Source organism: Gopherus evgoodei, chromosome 18, assembly GCF_007399415.2.
Source record: "Gopherus evgoodei ecotype Sinaloan lineage chromosome 18, rGopEvg1_v1.p, whole genome shotgun sequence".
NCBI lineage: Eukaryota > Metazoa > Chordata > Testudines > Testudinidae > Gopherus > Gopherus evgoodei.
The window spans coordinates 21384520-21412460 of NC_044339.1; the positions used below are offsets into that span (position 1 = coordinate 21384520).

A 27941-nucleotide genomic window follows, 5' to 3' on the forward strand; every position below is an offset into this window, starting at 1 on the left:
TGGGCCTCCCAGGTTCCCTGCCATCCAGACAGGACTCCCCACCCCACTTAGCAGTCTGGGACGGTGTGACGAACTGGGAATGTTCTTAATGTTTTCTCTGAATACTGTGTTGGTGCCTCAATGTCCCCTATATAGTTCTTAATATCTAGGTGGTGGAATAAGGGGGTGTGATTGCTGCAGAGGAAGGGGCCAGTGCACCTAAATGCCTGACACACTGTCTCCTAGCAACTGATGGCCTGGACCCCTCCTCTGCAAAGGTGCCAGCTGAAGGTGTTGGAGACAAAGGGATCAGGTGACCTCCTGGCCCGGGAAAGGGGCTGAGCAGAGAGGAGGGGCTCGAGGGGGTTGTTAGTCTGGAGCTGGCTGGGGACGAGGAGTGAAGTGCAGACGTGGGGGTCCGGCTCACTGCCCCCCAGAATGGACCCAGCTGAGGGGTCTGGTTCGCTGTATCTATAAGCTCTGTTTTAGACCCTGTTCTGTCAACCTCCGTTTTACTGGCTGGCTGAGAGTCACGTCTGACTGCAAAGTGGGGGTGCAGGACCCTGTGGCTTCCCCAGGACCCTGCTGGGGTGGGCTTGCTGTGGGAAGCGCACGGAGGGGCAGAGGATGCTGAATGCTCCAAGGTCAGACCCAGGAGGTGAAGACGTGTGAGCTTCTTGCCCTGAACAAGTCTGCTCCAAGGGAGAGGAGGCTCCCCAAAGTCCTGCCTGGCTTGGTGGGGAGCAGTTCCAGAGCATCGCCCGGTGACTCCGTGACAGATGGGCAGGAAGGCTGCACCCCCAAGGCAGAAAGCCCCTGCACTGCACCCTCCTCTGCGTGTAGCTGCTCCCCTGGAGATGCTTCCATGCCCATCACTACAAGGAGTAGGAAGCAGCTGGGGCTGGTGTGGTCAGAGGGCCTGGCCTGGTGCAGGCCGTGCTACATTGAGTCCTGGGAGGCCCCGGGATTTTACAAGGGCTCCAGAAGCAGCGTCCAGGCAGGAGCCATCGGGGGGGGGGGGGGTAAGCAACGTGGGAGCAGGGGGATCCATGCAGCTGGGGTGGGAGATCCCTGCCCTCATGCCTCACTGGAAGGCTGTGAAAAACCAGGCACGCTGAGGAGACACACCAGCCCGTTGTAACTACCTGGCCAAGCACCCCATTCCCTGGGGTGAAGGAGTCAGCCTCGTACTGTGGGCAGGCAGCCCACAGGGTTCACTCCAAGCACTCTGTGCTCTGGGAGGATAAACAGCCTGAAGTCAGGATGCCTGTCACAGCTTCTGAGCTGAGAATCCACCAGAAGCCATTCCCGGGGGAATTCCCGAGGTGCCTGCTCCTGGAACGGCCCTTCTCTCAGCAGAACGTGCAGCTCCTTGTCCCTGAGGCCCATTGTATCTGCCCCCTGCCCCAAGAGGAATAAACAGAGACGATCTGCTGAGCTTCCCCTGCAGCGTGGGGGCAGCAGAGGCGGATTATGGTTTTGTGGGGCCCGGGGCAGCAGTAAACAGTGGCCCCTCCTCACCCCTTCTGCCTGCAGTCTCCCCTGCTCCCCCTGTGCCCCTGCCAGGGAGCAAGTGGAGGTGCAGGAGTGCCCATTTTTCCGGGGCCCCTGGGCATGGGCCCCACTGACCCAGTGGCTAATCTATCACTGGGGGGCAAGAACTCTGGGCCCTGCAGCCACACAGTGTCCATGCTGCTTTGGGCTCCGACTGCAGAAAAAACAGCTTCGCCGCTGCCCAGAGCACAGCATTCCCCATTAGACGCTGCGCTCATTCCAGGCTTCTCCAGCCTGTGGTGCTTCCCAGGGGCAGTCTCAAAGCAAGAGCGTTCTGCCATTCCCGCACTGCTGCCTTGCTGAGCTCCCCACCACTGCCACAGGGATTTTACTGCAGCCAGGAGCCCTGCTGCTACCGCACTGGCCGACTGGGACTAGCAGGCAAAGAACCTGCTGGTTCGCAAGAAGTGGCCCCACCTTCACCGCACTTTCTCCCCTTCACCATTGTGCCCTTCCCAGCACTGCGCCCCCCCCCCCACCTTCTTGACCATGTCGCTTCCCCTCCATGCCAGGGATGTCAATGCAAGTTCTTCCATGTTACTGCCGTTCGTGGAACTAACCACTCCCCTCTAGGCCCCCTTTCCCCGGGACACTGCTGGCAGAAGGGGCTGCAGCGTGTCACTAAGGATGTTTTGGTTTGCAGACTAAACGGAACTCATGTCTAGTTACGTACATAGCAAACAACCTCCTGCCCCAGTTTCACCCTAGACAGGAACCTGTCTGCAGCAGGAAGTGCATTTCCCGAGGATTGTCAGTGCCTCGCACAATGGGGTGTGGACTCTGACCAGGGGCTTGAGGCACTACTGCAACACAAGCAATGGGGAACAACCTCCAGGCTCCTGGACACGTAGGCCAAGCCCTGCCTAACCCCTGCAGGAGTTTCTTGTGCTGTCTAAGCTACAGGAGAAACATGGAAGTGAAAGAGAGAAGGATTCTAGTCATGTCCCCGGAGCAAAGCAGGATCGATCCCTACAACCGGCAGGGCTGCAGCGTGAGAATGCCCCATTGCAGCCTGCCCACCAGCAGCCAGAAACTGGCCCCAGGCAGTAGGGAAATCAAACCACCGTGGGAAGCAGCACAATGGGGTTTCTGCCATGGGAGAGCCAGGAACTTGGCGCTGGTGGCTCCGAGATGGGATCAGAGTGAGACAAGCCCAACCTCCACCCACCGGCAGCATAAAGTAGAGGGTGCGAGCCATGACATTTCAGACTAACACAGAAAAATTCCAGCACCAGTAGAACACTTCCCTGAGCTCCGTGCACCTCCCTGCAAGCAGCCCAACCTGGGACGGAGGCTGTGCCACCAGGGATCCTCTCAGAGGGGACAGCACAAGTCAGTGCCCTGTGTGCCAGCTGATAGTGAGCGCTGCCACCTGCTGGGTGCTTCTGGAAATTCATTCACAGAACTGCAACAGGTCTCAGGCTGCATCCTCTAGGAGCAGGTCATGTCAGAGGGGACTCCAAATCCTGCCGAAAAAAGTCACAATGGGCCAGTAAGGCCTGTCCTGCCCACCAGCACAGAATCATCCCTCTGCTGCACGGGGTTTGCAAGCAGCCCTGCCCTCCACGTTTCAGATCATTGCTCTGTTATTTCCAGCCTGACAGACAGAACCCTGTCCTGACAGATGGGGTTTTCTGCTACATCCTTTTGGTTCTCATCTGGTGTTAGGGTGACTCCTGGCCCTTTGCCTCTGTTCTGGGAGCTTGGCTAATCTGCCTTTTCTCTTGTTCCTTGTCTCTCACGTGTGCTCCCCTCTCTCTGCGTACCTCTGTGCACCGATCCTGAGGTCTGTGATTATCCGCACAGCAGCTCCACTTCACAGCAGCCCTGGGCAGGAAGTGACAACCTTTCTGTATTAACATAAATAATGCACGGACTCTGCTAGGGAGAGTCTGGCTCTGCCAGCCCACATACCAATGTCTCCTGTCCCCCCCCGAAACAGGCACTGAAGGCCCTAAAGCAGGAAGGTTTACAGCCCTTCTATTCTCTCCTCCCAAAGGTAACCAGGGCAGTTCACGTCTAGTCCTTTCTCGAATCTTGCAATGAGTTCCGCTAGGCAGTTAGGTCCTGCCAAAAAGGTATGTTCATTGATCAGTTTTACATTTATTGGTTCTCCATCTCAGGAGGGAGTTACGTGCCAGGAGCAGCGTGCATCTGGCACCAGCTGCACTGTCAGAAACCATTCCCTCCCCGCAGAATGAGCAGGCTGTGCTTGGAAAAATGCGATGGACTGATGGGTGCTGCACCCGCCATGGCAAAGCAGCTCCGTGCATCACGCAGGACACAGCCCTTCCAGGCTGCAGCGAGGATACAGCACCTGGGAGGGGCTGCCTGCCCAGGTGGGGGCTCTAGTTTCTAACTGCTTAGCTAGGGCAGATGGGAAACTTTCCATGTAACTCTCCCCAAGGCCACTCAAGCCAAGTGCACAGCGACAATGCGGGGGAATTAGAGAGCCTTTAATCTCCATCTCTCCAATTTGAGCTGGAGCCCAGGACATGTCAAGCCGAGTTCTGTTACCTCCACTGAGCCCTTTCTGCGCCTCTCGACCCCCAGCACAGAGCCACTCTGGAAGAGAGGGGCTGGCGGTCTGTTCTGCGCCAGCCAAGCGGTCAGCTCCTTGCATAACCACTCTGAGAATGAGTTCAGCCGTCCCTGTTGCTGGCTCACCCTGGGTACCGTGCCCCACTGCACAGCCACCAAGCCAGGTTTGTTCCAGGTGCTGCAGTCCTAGAGTCCAGGCAGGCGACGCAGCGCACACACCATCCAGCGTAGTCCGAGTTCTGTCTCTGTTCTCGTCTGGTGCCGCATCTCCTGCCTCCACCCCAGGGTACTCAGAGCAGCACAGGGCTCCCATTCAAGGGACAGTACCCTATGTTCACTACAGCCTCCAGCCACAAAACCCTGGGCCCCCGGTCTCCTTTACTGCCCTCCGCAGGAGAGGAGCTCGACTCCAGCATGGTCACCAGGCTTGGCTCAGACCGTAGCAGTTCTAGGGGCATGGGACAGTCCTGTCAGCCCTGGAACGGCCCCTTCCTAGAGCCTGTCACCTCATTTTACATATGGGCAGCCGAGGCACATCCTGGCTAACTGAACGTGCCCCGGTCACCCAGTGAGTCAGTGATCTGGAGTCAGGGCTTCCTGGCCCTGTCCTAACCATAAGTAAGGCTAGGTTAGGTCACTAAGGTCATCGGAGTCACAGAATCCTTCCACCCCAGGGGCTGTGGGATGCCAGCTCGCAGTCAGTGGGGCCCTGGCAACAGGGGCCTGACTCCTGAGGGGGCCCTCCTCAGGGTCCCAGCAATGGGGTGACGCCTCGGGTGAGTGGCTGGGAGTGTCCCGTTTCCTCTGCGAAATATAGTTACCCTGCAGCTCCCAGCCACCATGGGCCGAGGGCTCCCCACCCCCAAGCTTCCAGCTCCCATGGGCGGAGGGTGAACTCCACAGCTCCCAGCCGCCATGGTGGCAGGGGAAACCATGGAGCTGTAGGAGCTCCTTATCCTGACAAGCGACAGAGAATTTCCCTGCACACTCTGCAGCCTATGCCTAGCGCCATCTGGAAAAGCCTCCCAGTGTGGTCCTCCCTGACATCAGCAATATAAATAAGGGCCATCACATGCCCCTCTGGAGCGAGAGCATTCTGGAAACTTGCCCTTCACACTCCACAAACACAAGTGATATATGTTATCTGGGTGCCCAAATTAAATAGTGGATACTCCTGCAAACCCTTAATTAACAACTCTCATAACAACCTTGTTCAGCACAGCAGGTAAAAAACGATGACCGGTCTGAAAGCAAATTCTAGTGTTAAGTAAACAATCACTTGGGTCAGCATTCTTCGGGCAGATTAACTCTTAGCCAGAGATTTGGGGCTACAAATCATGTTCTACTAGTGCTGCTTGATCAAGTAACTGCAGGATTAGTAATAAACGGGCAGGGTTATTTCACTTATCCTAGTGTTCGCTCCTGGAGAATAGTGGGAGGCTACTGAGTACCCTCTCCTGAGAAAGGAGCATGCCCAGAGGCCTGAGGTGGCACCAAGGGCTGGTCTCCTCAGGTTTCTGGCACGAGCACCTGTTCTCCAAACCAAAGAACCTCAGCCTGGGTTGGCACAGGCTCTAGCCTCGAGGCTGAGCTGGCCCAGGGAGATGGGAGCAGAGCCCTGCCAGGCTAGTAACTAACGGTGCTGCTGTAGCCGAGTTCCCTGGCACAGGCTGGTAAGGAGCCCTGCTGCATTCTGCTCGGCATGGATGGGCAGCACTTCCCACAGAGCAGCTTGCGGTGTTGCTCCCCATACGTCCTGTCTCCAGAAACGTCCAGCACTTCCATGCGGGTATAAACAGAGCCCTGCCGCAACCTTCGGGTGGGCTGCTCGCTTGGCCCCTGCACGCTGCAGCACGCTGCGCCCGGCTGGAGATGCAGAGAGAGTCTAGAAAGAGGCAGATACAGAGTGATTCGGGGGAGCCTTTTACATGGCTGTGGCAACTAATCAGCTGTAAATTCAACTGCCAGGAGCAGCCTCCTCACAGGCTAGGGCAGGCGTGAACACCAGCAGCCACTCGCTGAGGCTCTTGGTCTCAACTGCTGAGCACAGCAGAGTGCAACAACCTAACTCAGCTGACTGCCATGCCAGCGGCCCACACCTCCTGCATTATCCTTTGAGCGCTGTCTGCCAGGGACAGAGTGGATCAGCCCAGATCTCAGATCTCTAATCCCATCCGAACCATATGTTTGCTGCATGCTCCCTGCCCAGGATCGCCATGGACCCAGGCAGGTGCAGGTCAACCAGTGCCTCCAGTGAACTGCAGCAGGATTTGGTGGGTGTTTGTCTATTTTGAAGCCTAGAGGTGCAGAACTCGCTCTGTGGTGCTGATAGCACAGTGCCGGGCCAGCCCTTTCACGCTACTCCTGCCAGACAAGACAGTCGAGTTATGCACGGACTGACGAGCTGGGAAGAACGACTCCCATACCGTGGAATCCCCAGGGACTGGAAACACACTCTGCTCCCTTCCCCTTGTCCATCATCCCCTCCTGGCAATTTTTCTGGAGTCATGGCATGCCCAGGAAGCCAAGGGCACTCATAGGGGGCGAGGCACAGCGTCCCCAACACTGCTACACAAAGCAGAAGGAGCTGCAACTGGCAGTTGTGTGAAACTACAGGGCGGCCCAACCAGACCTTTCATTTCCCCCAGCGACAGCACTCTGACTGCTCCAGGGCTGCCACCACCTCACCCAACCATCTCACATAGCATACCCTGTCCTCATCCTCAGCCGAACCCCCCTCCAGCGCCCTGGCAGCCTGTCACTCAGGCCAACACGTAATCAATTCACTATCCAGCTCTCATGTCTGAATCGTAAGGAGACACGACAAAAGAGACAGAAAAGCTGCAAAATGCAACCCAGGTCCCCACTCTGGAGCTCAGATCCCCTAGAACGGCACAGCCAACTAGGAGAGTATCACAGCCCACGACGACGCCTGCTCCCCCCTGGAGCCCTGCCTCCCCCCCACATCCCACACTGACAATTAACAGTCCACCAGACAGAGCGGGACACCTGCCCCAGAAGCCCTTTTGATTGCTGCCGGTGCACATGCCGGAATGCATCCCTGACAGCCTGACCAGCACACACAGGGGTCTTGCATGCTGCTTTGCTGACGCAGCCCAGCCGGCAGCATCTTGCTTGTCTGTCTATCCCGATACGTCTAATGCTCCCATCGCCATTGTGTCCAGGTGTCGCATACAGAAGAAGATCCACTTGCTACCTGTAGATGGCCTCAGTTAGGTCCTGCTTTTGGGGGGTTGTTTTGGAACCCACCTTTCTGGCAAAGGACAATGCTGTGGATTGTATGGCAGAGCAAGGCCGGTGCAAAGAGGCGCGTCCTGCATTGCTCTCTGACCACCAGCCACAAACGCAGAGGGCAGTTTGTTTCCTAGCCGAGAAGTCCAAGCATCCTCTGCTGCTCTGGCCATGCCTACATCCCCTCTCTGAACTCTGCCAACACAGCACCCATCTGGCTCTGCTAGCCTAGCTTAGGTACTCCCATGGCCCTCATTACGGAGCGCCTGAGCACCTCACAATCCCACAGCAGAGCTATGGAAAGAAGTACTGATATCCCCATTATGCAGATGGGAAACTGAGGCACGGACAAACTGATCTGCATGAAGTCTGTGGCGGACCACAGAATTAAACACGGGTCTCCAAGTCCTAGGTTCATCCTGTAACCACTGGGCCATCCAGCCTCTCGTGAGTACGAACAGCCAGTCCTGCCAGGCTGTGAGGAGGAAAGAGGATCAACATGGGGAAGTTGTGATCCTCAGGCTCGTTCCACTTCTCAAAGCTGGCTCTGAAGTGAATGCTGCCAGGGTGAAAGCCAGGACCCCCTCTGAGCCCTTGCCCAAATGCTGCTTTACTAACGTAACTAATTTCCCCCTTTAAATTCATCCTTAAAAATAGCTGGGGAGTGAAAATCCTCAGAAATCTGTGCCAAGAGCAGCTCCCTTTAAGGGTCATTACTTCATTCTATTAGTCTTGCTCCTCTCAAAATCCAGCACCTAATTCCAACAAACAGAGCAGCCCCACACATCTGCTTGGAACAAAAGTTCCTAGTGGTGTTGCCAAGGTTTTAAGACTAAACAACAATATCTCTTGTGGCTTTAAGAATTTCCACATCTCACCCTTCCAGTGAAGGGCAGGAGCCATTGCAAATGAGCCGCAAGCCTGAGTGACAACAGATTCTAGGCCCCTCGGAAAACCTGGGTGCTAATTGCCGGGGAATGTTCTGAGCAGTGAACTGTCTCGTCAACTTCAGGGGAACGTCATCCCATAAATCATCTGAGAATCCAGGCAATTTAGGATGTAGGGGGCAGGAAGTGGAGCCCTCGGCTCCAGGGCTCCTGGCCAACAGCACATCAGTAGCAAACTGCTACCTGTTCAAGTGAAGTGCTAGCCAGGGCTTCCTAGAATGCATTTATAAAAACCTGCCACACTTACCTGCAATAAAAAAGTCACCAGGAAATAGCCAATGTCTGAAAAGCCAGCAGAAATTTTAGCTGCCTGTAGATTCAGTGCAGAACATTCCCAGAGCAAGCCCCTGAACCAACAGAGCTGGTTGATCAGCAAGAGATAAGATGCCCTAAATCCACTCAAGCTTTACATTAATGATCAATTACATTAGGAGGAGAGAAGCTTAATAGAACTATTTCTGTGCATGGGCATGTGGAGGGATGCATTGACTGGGCCAGTCACTGTCCCAGACCCACTTGGATGCGGGATCAGTAACTCACATGTTCCAAAAGCTGATGATGAGAGCAAGTTAAACATTTAAATATGCAGCACAAACTCCCACGGGGGGGGAGGGGGGGAGAGACACTGACTCTCCCCCTCTGCGGCACAGTGACACATGGTCAAGGAGACATGGCTGTGCTGTCCAAGGCTGAGAATTTTTACCATAAGCTGAAAGAAGAATGCAGAGCTGCAAAATCATAAACCCTCTTGTATCAAACACACCAAGTTAGTGGTGACTCTAGGTCCCAGCATGCACCGGCCCCATTCACGGAGTTGGGAAACCCTCATGGAGTGATGGTGATTACGCATATAAAACACACTGGGATAAGTTTAACAGTGAAGACACTTCCACAGGTAGCACCAGCTGTTACACTCAGCCTCAGCTCTGCACTGCAAAAAGGCAAGAGCAGTTTGCCTGTAAACTTCCAGGAAGCCATTCCTAGACATGCAGCTATACAATTCCCCTGGCCAACAGCCTGTCAGGGCCTTGCCTCTGTGAGAGGTGGCTCTAAGGAATCATGAGGTACAGAGAGCTTAAAGCCCTTGTCTCTCAGTGTGGCTGTGTGCATCTCAGGTTTGGACTGAGAATTCCTTGAGACTTTCTGGGGTGCCTTAGGGAAATGTGACAGGCCCCTGAGGTATGGTTACCATGGCAGATGGGGATGGCTGGGAGGTTGGTAATGGGCTTTGGAGCTTTTCACTCCCAGTTCCCCCTCTGTTCCTGAGGACACTTCTTGCTGGTGAATACCTAATAACCCCACATTAACTTCTCCCCACTGTCTGGGCAAAAATCACTGGCACATTCAGAAAGAATTTTGCAACTTGCCCAAGTAAACCCAAGAACTAAACACAAATGGGGAAAGCAACAAGCCTCAGCATATCATACAGATCTGCTCCTGAGAGAGACCTCGTCTCATCAGCAGTTCTCTCCCACGCTCCCAGACCGGGACTCTACCATATCAACAGAGCCTGGCAGCCCCACGCCAGCTCTGCTCTGACACCCTACATGAACACCTGGCCACCGCAACCCTTACCCCATTTGCATACAGTCAGAGAGCCTATCTAGACAGACGCCTGTGATGTCACAGACATGGGGCTGCATATCTGCTAACTCCAGACCCCTTGTGTGATTCCAGACTGCCAGTGACTGTAACACTCCTGTGAATGGTGTCAGCTGGCAGCAGCCCAGACGGGTGGTGGGGCTAGAACTACTTGTATAGTCAGGGTGCTGATGATAGAAGTCAGGGTCTGCAGCAGCAGCACCCCTAGTTCCAGCACCACTGGAGGTGGCATGACACCATGCAAGGCAGACTCCTGCACCTTGCACCCCCTGTTTTTAGTTTGCCAGGGGGCACCCCCCTCCCAGAGGTCTCTCCTTTGCAGGCAGTGTCAACATGCAAACTAATTCCTTCCCTGCAACTAAACAGGATGAACAGGCTCAATTAGATTAGCTTGAATTATATCAGATCAGGAGCAGCTGTGATGGTGAAGTTAAATCCCAGCTCCTCAGCTTGGGCTGCTTGCTCTAGGGAGGCTGGAAATCTCTGAAGAGCAAGCATAGCCCTCCATTCCCTCCTGCCTAGGCAGCCCCACTGGGCTCTGGGGTGGCAGCATTAACCCAGAACTCCCAGCCTGTCCCTAGAACTGAGCTCCTGCCTCCTGGCCAGGCTCAGGGGTGGAGCATCCTGTGCAGAGAGCAGCATGACCTCATCTCACATACTGTGCCTTTGATTGCTGCCCTTTCCTTTGCTCTTTGGTTAAAATTTGCACGCTGTGCTGAGCAGACAGTCTGTGGATAAACGGAGATTTCCTGTGCATGCTTGAAAGCAGCATTAGCTCATTTTCCAGTCTCTTCTTTAGCACTGCTGTAAGTGCCAGAGCAGAAGCAGCAGCCTTCTGTGAAAGCTCCACCTAGCCCTGAGGAAGGGGTCCTGGCTCTCACAATAACCCCATTGTGTATGGTAGCCTGTGACCTAGGGCTCTGCTCCCTGTATGGGGGACTGGGCAGAGAGCTCGGCACACCTGGAGCTTTCCCAGGCACGTCTATGGGGACTTGGAAACAAGCACCATTCTTTGCTGATTTCCAGGGCAGACATGGAGCCAGAGGGCCATGGGCCATATTAACAACCCACCAGGAGCCCAGGAACTAAGGAATGGAAAAAAATCATGATCATTCTGCTATGTAAAGTAGGTTAAAAACAGGCTTCACTCCCATGCCCACTGCTCACCCAAGACAAACAATTGCCCCACCCTGCTGACAACAGAGACAACCCTGCCCATCCCCTGACACTGCTGCCCACAAGCCCTGCAGTGCTGGGGGCTAGGGGCCTGAACTCACCAGAGCAGAAAACCCACTTCCTGACACATTGCCATTCCTGTTGCATGCGCCAGGCTGGCATCTGTCAGAGCTACTGCCAAGCTGCAGGAAATCACAGCCATTGGTACTCGTGGGTTAACTCAAACTACCCTGTCTGCCCTGCAAACTGCACCTAGGGAGGGACACATTGGCCCCAGGTCTTCGAACTCTGCCACTGGCAGCTGCTCCTCCTTCCCTCCCACGGGAAAGCCAGAGGCATGGATCTGTGGGACTGGAGGGGAGGCAGCACTGAGCACTCCATAGTCAAAGCGCTGCTCTATGCTCTCCTGCCAGCTTACTTCCCTGCCCAGGGACTGCTGCTTCCTCTGGGCCAATGTGGAAGGAACGGGTCACAAGCAGCCATGGCAGAGTGCGCAGGCCTTCTCCTCATGGAACATTCCTCACTGCAGAATGGCACCCTGGGGACAGAGCACTCCTGGCCTGCAGAACCACCGGACAGACAGCGCAGCAGCTGAGCTTTCCACCTCAGGGTTCCAGGGAGGAGAGCAGGAGCTGCAGTGTGGCCCATGGCAGGCAACGGTCCCTGCACACGCAATGTCCAGCATCTGACTATTGGAGTCTCCCATCCTGGGGCAATGCTACAAGTGACACGAGCTGGGCTCCTGGCTCACAAGGAATTGATTGTGTGCAGCATTCAGCAGTATTAGCAGGAGCTTGGCAGGGGATTGATACGGGAGCTGCTGACACTGAACTGAATCCACTCCCCCAGATTGCTTTCAGGTTCCAGTGAGAACATGCAGCTCAAAGCTCCCAGCAGATGGAGTGTCTGAGAGCTGTGTGATGGAGTAGGGGCTGTCTGTGTGGGGAATGGGAGAGCAGGGGAGGACTTTAGGGGATGGACGATATCGGAGCCTGTAACCTGAGCTAGGTAAGGGAGGGGAAAGGTCAACACCTTTGCCCGGGAAGGGGACAAAGGAAGGGAGTGGCAGGGGGGAAGCAGTTTTTGAGTTTGGGCTTGGGGCTGTGTGGGCAGAATTCAGGTATCCTAGAGTTGTCACGGAGTGTGGGGAGTCCAGTCCTGCACCCCTCTTCCTGGGACCCACAGTGACTCTTGGCCAGCCAGTAAAACAGAAGGTTTATTGGACAACAGGAACACAGGTTACAGCAGAGCTTGCAGGCACAGTCAGGACCCCTCCACCGAGTCCTTCTGGGCTTTCAGGGTGCTTGGATCCTAGCTAGGATACCCTGAATTCCACCCACACAGCCCCAAGCCCAAACTCAAAGGCCTTGTCTACACCACAAAGTTGCAGCGCTGGTGAGGGAGTTATAGCGCTGCAACTTAGGAGGTGTACACATCTGCAGGGCATCACCAGCGCTGCAACTCCCTGTTTGCAGCGCTGGCCATACACCCGTTGAAACTCGGGTGTAGAGGATCCAGCGCTGGTGATCCAGCGCTGGTCATCAGGTGTAAACACTCACCAGCGTTTTTCTTGACATCAGTGGAATAAACAGGTATCCCAGCAAACCAGAGGAAGCCTCTCTGGTAATCAAGCAGGTCTCCTTCCCCGCGGTTTGCAGGGGGGTTCGGGGAACGCGAGAGCAAACCGCAGGGAAGCAGGTCTCCTTCCCCGCGGTTTGTTCTCGTATTCCCCGAACCCCCGTGCAAGCAGGTCTCCTTCCCAGCGGTTTGCTCCGCTGTTCCCCGAACCGCCCTGCAAGCAGGTCTCCTTCCCAGCGGTTTGCTCCGCTGTTCCCCGAACCCCCGTGCAAGCAGGTCTCCTTCCCAGCGGTGTGCTGTCGCGTTCCCCGAACCCCCCTGCAAACCGCGGGGAAGGAGACCTGCTTGCACGGGGGTTCGGGGAACGCGACAGCACACCGCGGGGAAGGAGATCTGCTTGCACGGGGGTTCAAAAAACACCGGAGCAAACCGCTGGGAAGGAGACCTGCTTGCACGGGGGTTCAAAAAACACCGGAGCAAACCGCTGGGAAGGAGACCTGCTTGCACGGGGGTTTGGGGAACGCGACAGCACACCGCGGGGTAGGAGATCTGCTTGCACGGGGGTTCAAAAAAACACCGGAGCAAACCGCTGGGAAGGAGACCTGCTTGCACGCGGGTTCGGGGAACACCGGAGCAAACCGCTGGGAAGGAGACCTGCTTGCACGGGGGTTCGGGGAACGCGAGAACAAACCGCGGGGAAGGAGAGCTGCTTCCCCACGGTTTGCTCTCGCGTTCCCCTAACCCCCCTTGAAGCCCCCAACAGCTGTACTAATACAGCTGTAACAACCAGCGCTGCAAAATTGTAGATGTAGACATACCCAAACTGCTTCCCTCCAGCCACTCCCTTCCTTTGTCCCCTTCCCGGGCAAAGGTCTTGACCTTTCCCCTCCCTTACCTAGCTCAGGTTACAGGCCCTGGCATCGTCCATCCCCTAAAGTCCTCCCCTGCTCTCCCATTCCCCACACAGACAGTCCCTACTCCATCACAAGCTGATAGGCCAGTGGCCGACTGCGTCGTGCTCCTTGCTGAGCAGGTAAAATTAGCAGCCTGGCTGATGTTCCCTGTCTGGAACACCATTTGTTTCCAAGGTAAGTAACGTAAAGGCAATCTGTGGTCTCAGCAGCCCCAGATCCCCAGCCAATGGCCTGGCTTTATGCTTTCAACTAAATGGCTAATTTATAGAGTCGGCTGCTAGCTGCTAAAATGGCCTCTGGCCAGTCAGCTTTACTCACCAACTTTACTAGCCTAGTGAGACTTAAAAGAGCCAAAATGAAAATGCAGGAACTGATGTCTGCTCCTCCTTCTGGAGAAGGGAGACAGACAGACAGACACAGCCCAGGCTACACTGGAGACAACACTACGGACCAGACAGGTTTTAAAAATCTCTACCCTTATTTGCAAAACTAACCCCCTGAGGTGGAAAAATGCCCATTCCCTGTGTACGAGCTGAATGCCCAGCAGGAGCCTGCCACAGACGGACATTTCCAGAGAGCAGGTATCTAGGGGCAGAGTAATTCAGAGTAGCAGCCGTGTTCATCTGTATCCGCAAAAAGAACATGAGTACTTGGGGCACCTTAGAGGCTAACAAATTTGAGCATAAGCTTTAGTGGGCTACAGCCCACTACAAACAGTTCTTTTTCTCTCCTGCTGATAATAGCTCACCTTAACTGATCACTCTCCTTATAGTGTGTATGGTAACACCCATGGTTTCATGTTCTCTTCCTATTGTATTTCCACTGCATGCATCCAGTGAAGTGGGCTGTAGCCCAGGAAAGCTTATGCTCAAATAAATTTGTTAGTCTCTAAGGTGGAGCAATTGCTTTTGTTCTTTTTTCAGGCCCAAGCCCCTCTAGACCCAGATGCAACAATTAAACACAGCTAGAAACACTCCCCAGACTCACAACTCTCACCGCCAAGAGCACAGAGTGGCGTGTTCCACAAGTACTAACCCCAGGCACTGGAAATGCTGCCACACACCCATTATAGCCAACAAACAGAACCTTCTGTCCCAATGCCCAGAGCACTTCATGATGCTCAGCTACTTAGATACCGTCTTGCCCCCAGGAGCTCATCTCCTCTTGAGCAGCCAGTGCCAATAGAGGAGAGATGGCTGAAAAGATGGGAAAAATACTGCAAAAAAAAAATTCCAAATTGTTTCTGCTTTGCAGGGGCCATTTTTCATTTTCCACATTTTTCACAATATCATAACTGAATTTTTTGTTGAAAGTTTTTGACATTGTAATGGAAATTTTTCTTTATCCCTAAGTGTATGGTTTCAGTAAATTAAACATTTCCACAATAACTTGAATAAGATGGTTGAAAAAAACTGCAGAAAATTGTATGAAAAGCAATAATATTGACAATTTTTTGTGCTAGGTTTTGCTTTAGAAAAGAGCCCATCCTTTGACAAAAAAAGTGTGTGAAAAATATCAGTCAACTCCACAAATCTATTCTAATCCCACATGTGCAGTCTCTCTCTCTCTCTCTCTCTCACACACACACACACAGCTTGTTCCTCACTGATCTCAGAGCAGCACAAGGGTGAGGAAGGCTGGTATCACTATCAGCATTTCGCAGATTGAGAAGGTGATTTGCCATGGGTCACACAAGTTAAAGCCGAGCCAGAATTACATCAGGGTTTTCAGACCCCCAGCCAAGCTTTCTGCACTGCCTCTCTCTGATTTATTCTGATTGCTAACCCCAGACTGGGCTCCCTGTTGCAGGCAAACTGAAGCGCACATACAGAAAAGCCACCCTGTCCCTGCAAACGTGGATGCTGCGCCAGGGCCCGTACCAGAGCACTACACCAGTTTTATGATTTGAGGCAGTTTCTCTCTCATTGCAGCAGGGGCCCCAGGAGCAGAGAGACAGAGTCCAGCTGTTGCCAGACACTCAGACGGGGTTGAAGCAAACAGCGTGACCTCAGATGACTTGTCTCATGCAGCCTCCCCACCCCATTCCTCCACACACTCTGCCATGCCAGAGTGACATGTGTCACGTGAGTCAGTATCAGACAGCTGCCAGGGAGACTTGGGTCTCAGCAGGTAAGTGCAGCAGCAGATACCCTGGAGCTACTGTATTCCCTACTTTCTCTAGGATCCCTGGCTCTGCACTCAGACCCAGCTACTCACATGGGGTCAAACAGCTCCATCAACAATTTTAGAGCAGGCACCTTAAAAGCGAAAGCAAAAGGAAAATGACAGCCGGCCCAAGAACCTTCTTGGGGCCTCTCCAGCTCCAGCCGGAGAGGCTCCTCAGACAAGGAGCCAAAGAAACTCAATAGTCCATTTGAAATGACTCATTTGCCAGCTGCCAGTGTCCGGCTCCTGTGACTGTCTGGAAACACGATTCTGTTGGCAATGGCCACAAGGAAGAACAAAGTGACATAATGGGGCTCACATAAAACTTGCTGACACCTTGGTTTGCAAGGCAGGAGAGGGAGTGGGAAAGGAAAGACTCTTCAGTTGGGCCTGGGCTTCTTTCCTCCCCCCGGTGGCTGTCTCCTAGACTCCTCTGTGCACTGACTGGCTCTCGAGACAGACACTTCCCTCTGTCACGCTGCCAAGAACACTTAAGCTCCGTAAGAACCACTGAATGATCTGGCAGCCCTAAATCTCCGTGGAGAAACTTCTTGCTGATAGGATGGTTGGGCTTTGCTAGCTCCTGGGAGCCATTCAGCCAGATGGAAACAGCGGTGTCGTCACTGTCTCTGGGAACGGGAACGCTGGCCGCACACATAGGTGCCCACCTCAAATCCAACCACTTCTATGGCCTGTGACTCAACCCTCAGCCCACCTTGCCCAGGAGGGGCAGGAACAGCCCTTGTGCTGGGGATGGGAGATGAGGCAAGGTGGCCAGCTGTGTCCTTAGCACCCACTCTGATAGTGATGGAGCACTGAGGCAGCTCTGAGCTAGAAATGCCTCTCAGAGAAACCCCCTGAATCCCCAGTAACACCCCCACGCACACACCCTAGCCACAGTACCTTGAGAGCCCTCCTCTTGTCAATGCAGTTGGGGTTTTGGCAGCGCAGAACCTTGTCCTCTGTTAGAGCCCGATCATCTGGAGAAGAAGGAGGATGAAGTTAGCCATCACAGAGCGGGGCGGAAGGGATAGCCAATGGGCAGGGCTGTGCAGTCACACCTAGCTGGGATTAGAGCTGGTGACCCCCAAGGTTACAGTCCCTGGAGCCAGCCAGCCCCAAGGGTCACACTGCTCCCATGGGGACAGCAGATCTTTGTTGGAGAGAGACTGTGCTGGGAAGCCCAGCTCCTGTGGCTCTGTGCTGTAATGACCAGTCTCGAGCAATGCAGGTACGTCTACACTGGGCAGAATGGCTTCAAAACTAGGCCTAGGTTAGAACACAGTTTGCAAACTAGTTCCAGCAGAGCCTGGCCAAACCCAGTGACCCATCCCCTTGGCAGTGGGTGTGCCCACACTGGGGTGGAGTCCTGGGGGAAGTGCTTCAGACAATGGAGCTGGAGCTCAGCATGGGAAGTGCCTTATGCTTCTCCCTTCCTCCCAGTTCTGAGCAGCGACCAACGAGCAGAAACCCACAGGGAACAGCGTTGGAAGAGCGGAGCGGCAGCAGCAAACCTCCCTGAACATGCTTCCTAAAGGGCCCATGGCCAGAGGCACCCACGCTCGTGGGCACGTTAGAAAGTGCAGGCGTACCCCGTTTATTTACAAGAGGGAGGGGGTGGGGACAGCTGGAGGAAGACGAGTACACCTGCCGGGAAGCTCTGTTCCTCACTACCAAGCAGTCTGCAAAGTGGGGCAGGAGCAACGGGAATTATTATCCTGTGTTCTGAAGTGCCACTTCCCAACCCAATAAATGACAATGGAGACCCTCCGGAAACTTGAAACAACTCAGTCAGATGCTCCTGTATTTGGAGCTCAGTGTAATGATTCTGAGCTGCCTTTAGCTACTGAGGTGGACCAGAAAGTGTCCACAAACCACAAGCGATCCCCAAACCTGGGCAGTTATAACTTCAAGGATAGATTTGTGCTAGTGGCACTGAGCCTGACTCCCAGTTGAGAGCCAACAGGCTGGAAGTTCTCAGCTAACTAGGTATAACTGCAGCCTGCGCCTTCCCAAACCTTCACCTCTGACCGTCACAGTAGCACAGGGCACTTTCATGCCACCCATTATCCAGACGTAAGCCCAGGTTGCAGCTCCTGGACTGTGCTCCAAGGGTAACTGTTGTCAATGCAGTAACCAGGGGAAAACAACCCTCCCCAAATCCATAGGGCAGAGATGAATCCATCTTTTGCTCCGAGCCTCCAAGATTGGCAACATGCAGAAAATTGAAGCCAAGTGAACAAATTTGGTCAACATGGCGATGGGCTGACAGGCTGCTCCAGGGTCAGCCTTTCTGCAGCAGTCTTTGGTACTGGAGCATGATCTAGGTTATGACCCTCAGAATTTATTGCTGACCGACTTCAGAGATTTTACTGGCTACAATTCTAAGCCCCTGATTATACAGAGACAAGATACTATAAACACAGAGCGTTTAAAAGGCCATTATCCTCGGTCCACAGACAACATCAGGCCAACCAGCCAATTACATCTGCTGCTGTCCTGCGAGGACTGACACACCACAGCTCCTCTCCATTTATAATACTGAAAGTGGCCACACGGGCTTCCATTCAAGGAGTGAGATGAAGCATTGCTGCCTTCTCCTTTTAGCCCCATCTCTGGGCTTAGTGCTCTGCTCACCTACCTCCTCCCAGCCTTCTCAGATCCCACAATCTCACTCCTTGTTCTCCCCTGCCAGCAGCTTCGCAACCAGCTTTCCAACGCTGAATTCCAGTTCTGGGCTGAGGTTGTGTCCAAGTGCCAGGCTGGGAGCTAAGGAGCAGCAAGTATCCTGACCAACAACTTAAAGGGTGAAGGAGGCTCCATGCTTGTCTCTTCAGGGAAGCCCCTGAATTTGGCCTATTTTCTCTTTCTGCACATTGTCACTAATCTCTCTGCAGCCGATCATCTTTCCTCAGGGTTTGTGCTCTGCCCTTCGCCTCAGGTAGCCTAGTCCTTCTGCTCCGCCACCAGCATCTACTGTCAGACATGCCTGCCTTCTCACTCGGGTCTGCGACCGAGTCAGGCAGGAGCTGCGTCCCTGCCACTTCCCTCAAGAGGACAGTTTCTGTGCATCGGGGTGGGCAGAGACCTCACCCTTACTGTGCTCTGGTTCATGTCAGTGTGAGTCTCTGCTCCCCCCACACCCCAGCCGCAGAGTCCCCTGCAGAAATCTGATCCTGCTGAAGGGTGCAGACCAGCAGGTAGATCCCAAGGTCAGAGGCCTTAGAAACACCCCCGATAGATCTCTGTCCCTGCCAGTCCATTAGGTGACAAGGATGGTGGTCGCACAGCCAGGTGTTCCAGTCCTGTTCCAAATCTACCCCTTTCCCCAGCTACTCATCCCCTTCCCCTCTCCCAGAGCATGGAGGGCTGAGCTCTGTGCGGGAGAAGAGGCAGCACAGTGAGAGCAGCAGACAGGGTGCTCCGCACAGCTGCGGATGGGTCAGGACTAGGACTGAGGGCACATGCTTAAAAGCTTCATGGGCCTCAAAAGGCCACTCTTCCCAATGACACGCACTAGGTCCATCAACTCCCAGGACAGCAGGGGAGTCTGACCCCCCACATCACACCAAGGGGCTAACCAGCAGGCACGGACCCCTCCCAGCTGCAGGCTGGCGGTGTGTCAGGAACTGTGCCACCTTACAACTGCTGGTCAGTGGTCACCCCACTGGCGCATCTGGCAGAATTCGGCTAGAACCGACTCCAAGAATACAACAGACCACCTATGTGACGGCATTGCCAGCTGAGCCCCAGCCCAGATCCAGGAGCTCTCACAACACAGCCCTGAGGAATCAGGGCAAGGAGATTTCCAAACACATGACAACACTACCATCTCCCAACTAGCAGCCTTTGCTGCTGGAAACCGCCTGGGGCAGCAGCGTGTCTTGGTCTCTTGTAGACAGACACACACGCTGGGCATTTGTGACAGTCAGACATTTTCAAGTAATGACTGTTCTTTACAGATCCTCTACAGACGTTTGTCGTCTGAGATTCCAACCCCAGGTTATTACCCATGGCTAGTACCCAACTCATCCTTGGGACACTAGTTTAGAGAGCAAACATGCTCTGCTTTTATGCATAATGAATCTTTACAGATAAGCCAGACGGGGATGGAACCCAAGTGTAGGGTCCAGGGCAGGGTCCCCGGCTATTTTATCTTATACCATCTAGGCAGCTCTTGTGCTAAAAGCAACCCCCTGCTGCTGTAGTGCCCTGGGCCCCAGTCAGTGAAGTACAGGCAGGCATTTCGGTCACCCATCAGGACAAAAAGAAAACAGAAACCCTCCTTTCACAAACCTTTTCCAGAAGGCGCTCCAAGCTCCAGGAGGCTGCAGCTCCCCTGCAAAGCGCCCCCACAGCACTGAGATCATTTGGTGTTTTTTGAAGCCAGCAGACACACTTTTTTCAAAGCTGTTTTGGGGACTCGGTTCTGTGCCCCGAGTTTCTCTAATCGCTGTCCCTTTTCCACAGAGCCTCCCTCAGTGGAGGCTTTGCAGGGAACAAGGCAGTATCAGCTTCTGACGCTCGGTTTACAGTTTGTATTGTTACACAAACGTGGCAGAGGCAGCCAAGTGTCAGCCCCAGCAGCGACCGCAGATCCTGTCTCCTCAGGAGGAGAGCTGCCACTATTCTGTTTCCAGCCCTGAGGAAGAGCCCAGCGCTCACCCACTCATGAAGGAAACCATAGGGACAGGGTCTTTCCTGCTCCATTTGATCCAGTACACCGAGTAGGAGCTGCAAAGGAGCAGGAGGAGAGTTTCCAAGGCGAATGCATAAGGAAGCAGGAAGCGGAGCTGGGAGATGCAGACACAACAGTGCACTGAGGAAATGTGTTTATCTCAGACTGCGCCTGGGAACACAAGAACTAAGCAGCAGAAACTAAGCCACGGCTCCCCGTGCAGCTCTGCTGGGTGACAGGCCTGGGGAGGAAGGCAGCAAAGGGAGGTTGTGACCTCAGAAGAGACACCAAGCTCAGGCAGCCCCGAAAGGAGCCATAGAAGCATGCATGTGTCAGAGAGGGAGAACAATGGCCAGGATTTACTATTACTAACACTACGTTACCGTTCCACCTACAAGTTCCATGATCACAAGCCACAAATAAAGCCAGTCCCCGCTCGGACCCTGCAAACACGTCAGCAGGGGAATACGGCTGTGTACACAATAGCCCCATGGAGTGCAGTGGGACTGCTCAAATGCATCCACCTTTGCTAGGTCAGGGACTAGAAGACAGGTCTAGAGGAGACAAGCCTCCCTGGGAGAGCCAGGGCAGGCGGTCAAGGCAGCGCTCTGCGGAAGATGAATGGGAAACCCTTATTTATGCACAGACAGAGATGAGTGTCTGGGAATGCAATGCTGGGAGCTCTCCTGCCACCTCTGCCTCAGCGCTGTGGAGCTGCCCGAGGAAGTGATGGGGGTACGGGAAGCAGAGGAAGAGTATCCAGGACACACAGCTCAGGGGCTGGAACACTGGAATTGCTCCTGCCTGGGGATGGGGACCTATTTGGGGTCAGGAAGGAATTTTCCTCCCGGGCAGACTGGCAGAGGCCCTGGAGGTTTTTCGCCTTCCTCTGCAGCGTGGGGTATGGGTCACTTGCTGGAGGATTCTCTGCACCTTGAGGTCTTTAAACCATGACTTGAGGACTTCCACAGCTCAGACATAGGTTAGGGGTTTATTAGTGGGTGGGTGAGATTCTGTGGCCTGCGTTGTGCAGGAAGTCAGACTAGAAGATCAAAATGGTCCCTTCTGACCTTGAAGTCTATGAGTCTATGGGCTTTTCTCGAAGAGCAGCAAGATATTGAGGACCATTCCTCCCAGAGGAACAAGGCAGCAAAGGAGTCAGCAGTGACAGACAGTAAAGCTGGTGACAGCAGGGCTTGCCCACCCTGGGCCCACAGCAAGCCTGAGCGCGAAGCTAGACCTACATTCCAGTCAGGGCTCCTGGGAACCAGGTCACAGGTGGGAAGGGCCAGATCTCTTCCGCAGACTCAGCGCTAGGCTCCCATTTAGCTGTATCAGCAATGCATGGAGTGTCCCTGCAGAGAACAGACCTTCCTGCCAGGAGCCCCAGGAAGCGGGATTCCCATGGAAGGGGCAGAGACACTGGGTCCAGACAACAGGGCTATGCCAGGCCTCAGCCACCCCAGCCAGCTGGCATCACCGCAGAACCTGAGCAGTGGGCCCTCCCCACCAGGCAGCACCAGTCATGGGCACGAGAGCAGCAGCAGAGTTTCTAGGCTGGTTTTTGCCACCTGAGGCAGCCAGGCGAGTGCCCCCAGCTGTTTGAAAGGGACTCACACACCCCTCAGGCTTTGCACAGCAAACCCATAGTGCTCCCCCAGGGGAGATGGGAAGATCATTGCACTGCAAATCAGCTCCTTGTAAACTGCCTTCTACAAGGATTCCACTTTCCCAGCTTACACAGGGTGCCTGAGAACCAATCGCCCCTAGCGCATGACCTGATGCTCTAGGGTTGCACCATCCCTCAGGGATGCCAACCCCCGCCCCCCAGCCTATCCCTCACACAGTGGAAGCTGCCCCATGGTTTCATCCTCCCATTTAGCTCCAAGCAAACTGAATGCTTAATACAAGACTGCTTGACACCGCTGGGTCGCAGCCTGCAGGCATGTTCCTCAGCTGAGGCTGTGCAGTGACTGGTGCCTCACCTTCCCTGGATTCTGCCCACACTGCGCCTGGCTCTAGCTAGCACCATCAGCAGCACTCACAGAGCTTCACCTTTACAAAGGCTCAGCGCTCTCCGTGTCAAGACTGGCCACTCAGCCAATAAGCAGAGTGAGCATTGTTCCGCTGCAGAGCTCCCAGGGGCTAGCCGGGCTGCGTTGCACTCAGCACAGCCCCCGAGTTCCTGATTCCAGGATGGCTCTTCTCAGCCAAACTCCACTGCTAGGCACTGCTGGCTCAGGGCTCGTTGAGCAGAGAGCACTGCCCCGAGGCACACAGATGTGCTTGAAAGGGGCACGTGGCCTTAGCTGGAATCGGGTGTCTCATTCTTCCCTAGCACAGCCCCGCACCTTTTTTCTGTGTGTGTGTGGGGGGGGGAGTCAGGGGTCAGAGTTCCAGTTGTCAGGCAGCAGGACCTTTGTGGCGGACAGAATTACCGAGGTGTGAATAAAGTGCTGGAGGTTGCAACAGTGTCAGTCTGGGGGAGACGCACTGTGTTGGATGCCGCTCCCCATCCTTGTCCAGTGTGGACTGGGGAAGGCAACCAGAGCCTTCAGAGAGAATTATTCAAACCTGTTGCCTGTGCTGTTCAGCAGCAGCAGCGCAAGGGGCTCTGAGAGCACACTCCCCCTGCAGACCCCTCCAGGCACGCTGTCCTTCCCCCCGTCCAGCCCACAAAGCTGCAGCGCTTCCAGTGAAATCCACTAAACCTGCCTGTGGTATGACTCAGCTTCCGGGCTGCGCAGTGAGTGGCTTCCGGGAACTGGGGGCTCATTTAGTCTGGTTTGGTATTTTAGGGTCACTTTTAGGTGCCTGACTCTTCAGCCAAGGCGAGTTTTTGGAAAAATATGACTCTGCAGAGGGATGTGGCTCTTCGCTGGATCTGGGTTTGTATCTTCCAGAGACCACTAGCTTCCTGGACGCTCTGCCTATATGTCCAGGCTGTTTGGCTGAGAGAAAGGCCAGATGCTCCTTTGAAAGCACGTTACACAGAACAGAGAGAATAGGGGACCATGTAACTCCCAAGGGAGTAGTAGGGCCTCCATTCGCATGCAATTTATCCTGTTTATGAGAGTTTTATATACATGGGCCCAGATAATCATCACAGAAACAAGCAATGTGGGAACAGTAGGAACAGATCTAAAGGGACTCTCTGAAATGGAAAGAAAGGCAGTAAAGGAGAAGGGAAAGGAAATGGTTGTCTGGAAGCTGGTGTATCTGTTATACAGCCCTAGACTATAATGAATATTCGTACGGCTCTTCCTCACATGCATCATTTCTAAAAACTCCTCCCAGGTCTCCTGGACCTTTGTCAACTCATCAGCCCACCAGCATCTCACCACCTCAAAAGCAACAAGATTTCCTGTGCACCGAAACTAAATTTTGAATATCAGCGGAGTCAGAGTCTGCAATTTACAGGACAGACTAACAACCAGAGTGACTGGAATTGGGATTCACACTGTATTTCAATTAATCCTTTAGAGGCTGCAGAATCGAGAGGTTGGCATGCTAAGGATTCATTTGCTGGCAGTCTGGGGAAAGCCAGTGATTTAAGGGTTAAGCCTGCAGTCTAAATCGAAGGTTTTACTATGGAAGGTTTAAACTGAGGTTTAAGAATTCTAAGAGGACGTATCAAACATTGATCTAATTATCCCAAGGGGGAAGCCAGTCCCAGAACAGTGACACGGAATCGAAAGGAATCCACCTCCTGTAGAGACAGTCCCACAAGGACTCTCTTCAGCTTATGTCAAACCCAGAGGCTGTGCAACTAGAAGAGTGGCAAGAGAGCGATACCAGCCCACATGCAGAACTGCCCAGGGTTCATATATGGCCGGGCCACCAGCTCCCTGCTCCTCTCCCCTCTCCGGACCCTGCCACCAAGACAAACAAATAGGTTTCTTCTCCTCTCAAGCGGATGGTGGAGGAAATATCTGACTGCTGGCTGCAAAACTGTTTTTCAAACATTTTGAAGTAAAAGGCCGAGAGGAGCAGAGCTCCTGGGGGGCTGCTGGTATGGAGCTCAGCAAGCAGCTGTGAGTCTGAGCGCGCAGGGCTGCTGTTTGTACAGGTGGCAGCAACGCCGCTGCTGCTTTCAGGGCAGGTTTGTATTTAGCACCTAACCAAGTGCATTACCGCCTCTCTCTTCCCGTCAGCATCACATGGGCTACACGGAGCTTGAATTTCCCTTTGACCTGCCGCTCTGGGCACTGCCAGCAGATGACTCACAGCCGGAGCTCCAAAAATGTCCAATAATCTCAAACACAGATATGGGCCAAAGCTGCAAAGCTTCCCTAATATGGAGTTTTTATCAATGGATCACAAAGCAGTGGGAACCACAGCTCAGCACAGAGAATCCCTGTTTACCTACAGGTTAAGGAATGCAAAGGATCCCAGAGAGCCTGAGACATGGACATTCTTATTGCAAAGGGATGTGGCCAGTCAGCAGGGCAAATGTGGCTCAGGCTGCAATGAGCAAGTGGACGCAGTGCCAGCATCCTTGCCAAATTCCAGCTCAGGTGATTACATCCCGCTGACATACATCCCTTTTCACTTCTACTGGATGCAGGAGTCCTCCCTGCCTGTCACAAACCGTCACACAGCGATATTGTGCACTGCCAAACAGTTGCTGTGTTACACCACAGAGGTGACTGCAATTCAGTGGCATCTCTCTTACCTACTTTGCAAGGGAATGGGGAGGCCCAGCTCACCAGGGTTTGCAAAGTGCTCTGAGATCCTCAGGTGAAAAGCTCTAAAGACAAAGGCTTATCACTGAAGCTGTCCCAGTAACAGCAAGAAGCTCTGCATGAGAATCCCCTTGTGTCAAACAGACAGCTAAGGGTTAACGTCTCTGCCACCTGGAAAGGAGTAACCTGAAACACCTGGCCAGAGCACCAATCAGGAAACAGGACTTTTTCAAATCTGGGTGGAGGGAAGTTTCGGGTGTGAGTTCTTTGTCTTGGGTCTGTGCCCTCTCGGCTCTGAGAGTGATTTTTCTATCTCCTGGCTTTCTAATCTGCTGTTTCCAAGTTGTAAGTACAAAGATAGGAAGACCATAGGTTTATATTGTTTTCTTTTGTATTTACATGTGTGTAGTTGCTGGAATGTGTTAAACTGTATTCTTTTTGGATAAGGCTGTTTATTCATTTTTTTCTTTTAAGCAAATGACCCTGTATTTGTCACCTTAATACAGAGAGACCATTTTTATGTCCTTTTCTTTCTTTTTATATAAAGTTTTCTTTTTAAGACATGTTGGAGTTTTTCTTTGGTGGGGACTCCAGGGAATTGAGTCTGCAGCTCACCAGGGAATTGGTAGGAGGAAGAAGTCAGGGGGAAAATCTCTTTGTGTTAGATTTACTAGCCTGACTTTGCATACCCTCTGGGTGAAGAGGGGGGAAGAGAGATTAGCCCTCTCGGTACTTGTGTTTTCCAGGACTGGAAACAGGGAGGGTGGAGTCCCTCTGTTTAGATTCATGGAGCTTGCTTCTGTATATCTCTCCAGGAACCCAGGGAGGGAACACCTGGAGGGGAGGAGGGGGAAAGGAAATGGTTTATTCCCCTTTGTTGTAAGACTCAAGGAATCTGAGTCTTGGGGTCCCCCAGGGAAGGTTTTGGGGAGACCACAGTGAGCTAAGCACTGTATAAATCCCTGGCTGGTGGCAGCGTTATCAGGTCCAAGCTGGTAACTAAGTTTGGAGGTTTTCATGCTAACACCCATATTTTGGACGCTAAGGTCCAGATCTGGGAAAAAATGTTATGACAACTTGTGTCAGGCAATACACAAAGCTAGCTCTGAAAAGGGGAGCATGTCTCCATGGGTCTACTCTTCCCCCTCCAGCCCAGTTCCACGCTTTGAGAAGTACACCCCATCTCTGCCCTTCCATGGGAGAAATGCTGCTTCCAAAGACAATCCGTCTGGGTTACATTCACTCGCCCGCATGTTGCTTGGAAAACGATGGGGAAGACTGTCCCACAACAATGGAGCTCTGACCAAACCCTTGGCGAGCACACTCCATAACCAGAAGCTTTGCTCCAATTCATCAGCTCACGTGACCCCTGCTGCTCCCACTAATTGAATGCACAATAGACTCATTTTAATCAGACTTACCACTTCTATGAATGACTCCACTGTCTCCCAGCAAAGGTCTGCTGGAACCACCTAGGCACATGCCATCATTCCTGGCCAAGGCAAAGAAACTAATCCTGAGGCTACAGCTGTCCCGGTCCGAGATCCCAGACAGCTGGTCTCCAAGAGTGACAGGGTGAAGGAGTTGAAGCTACTGATTGGTTTCAGCTACTAGTGAGACGGTCCAGCGTCTGTGACTAGGGAAGCTGACGTGAAGAGCCAGGCTGCTAGCAGGGAGCTGAGCCTGGCAGAGACAAGAGAAGCAGAACAGAGGTCAGAAGAGGGGAGAAGCAGACCCAGAGCTGCTTCAGCCAGGCCAGAAGCAACAATGGAAACAGGCCTGAAGCAAGCACTGGGACAAGGACAGAGCTGGGGAAAGCACTTTGCTCATTACCAAAGGCTCTGGTGGATCTCACAGGTTTCCCTTATGTCCCAGGACAGAATCCCCTCCTGCCTGAGGACTAAATGCGTTCAGGGGAGGCAGCCCCGCTAGAATTTCCATGTTCCACTCAGATACACAAAGCCAGCACTGGCCCATTTCAGAACAGGGCTTTCCTGAGGGTCTTCTCGACTTTACCACCTTGTATTCTATGGCCCCAAAGATGTGCTGGGCAGATGCAAAATAACCCCAGCTGCAAACAGCGAATGATCAAAACTCAGACAGGGGATGAAGATGAGGGAGAGAGGGATGGGGGGATAAGATCATCGCAGGGTTACTCAGATGGAAGCAAAACATGGAAACAGTTAAAGTTAAGAACTGTAAAAATACTAGCTCCTGCCCCTTGTTGTGGGCACCGCACAAGCAGTGAGCACCTGTGAGACTTAACAGAGAGAGCAGGGAACCAGTCTATAAGACAGTCTCATTTGGAACGACCTTCACTGAGTAATCAATAAATACAACAGGCACTTTATGTGTAGCACTTTCCATTCATAGAGCTCCGTGCCCTTTGGGGGATTAGCACCAATTGCCCACGTGCAAATGGGGAAACTGAAGCCTAGAGTGACCAGCCCAAGTCACATAGGGAGGCAAACATGACTAGAGCCTAGATCTCCTGAACCACAGTCCTGATTCCACTGGACGGTGCTGCTGCCCTACCGACATAATTCCTTCCAGCCCAAAGGGATCCAAGAGTTGAAAAGGGACTGTGGTTTGTGCAGTGCTGTGTGTTGCTAGGATGAAAGGCGCTCTGGCACTTCAAAGCAGATACAAATGGAGTCTCGTTACTTGGCCAGACTGGGATGGGCCTGCCCTGAATACAGCTATCAAAGCAGACAGGGGTGGCGGAGCTCAGGAAATACTCGGAGGGATCTACCTGCTGCCAAAGGAATATTTAAGTAAATAATGAAACCAGCTCCTTAAGAGGGTCAATTCACATCTGGCATTGGCCTTCTTCCTTTCTCCATCTGTCCCTTTCATCTCCCTCCATCCC

At 53.5% G+C, this 27941-nt stretch overlaps 1 protein-coding gene across 7 annotated transcripts in view; it reads right to left on the minus strand.

The window, feature by feature from the left end:
• Window positions 1-27941, minus strand: part of PLEKHG5 (pleckstrin homology and RhoGEF domain containing G5) — a 116247-nt gene that overhangs the window by 45688 nt on the left and 42618 nt on the right. For 4 of the 7 annotated variants that reach the window (XM_030537552.1, XM_030537550.1, XM_030537554.1 and 1 more), the window contains one exon: window positions 16613-16689. In XM_030537552.1, the coding sequence (XP_030393412.1) occupies window positions 16613-16689 (77 nt within the window). Of the gene's footprint in view, window positions 1-16612; window positions 16690-20005; window positions 20495-26493; window positions 26756-27941 lie in introns of those variants that run through there. The other 3 variants (XM_030537551.1, XM_030537555.1, XM_030537558.1) reach the window with 3 other exon arrangements.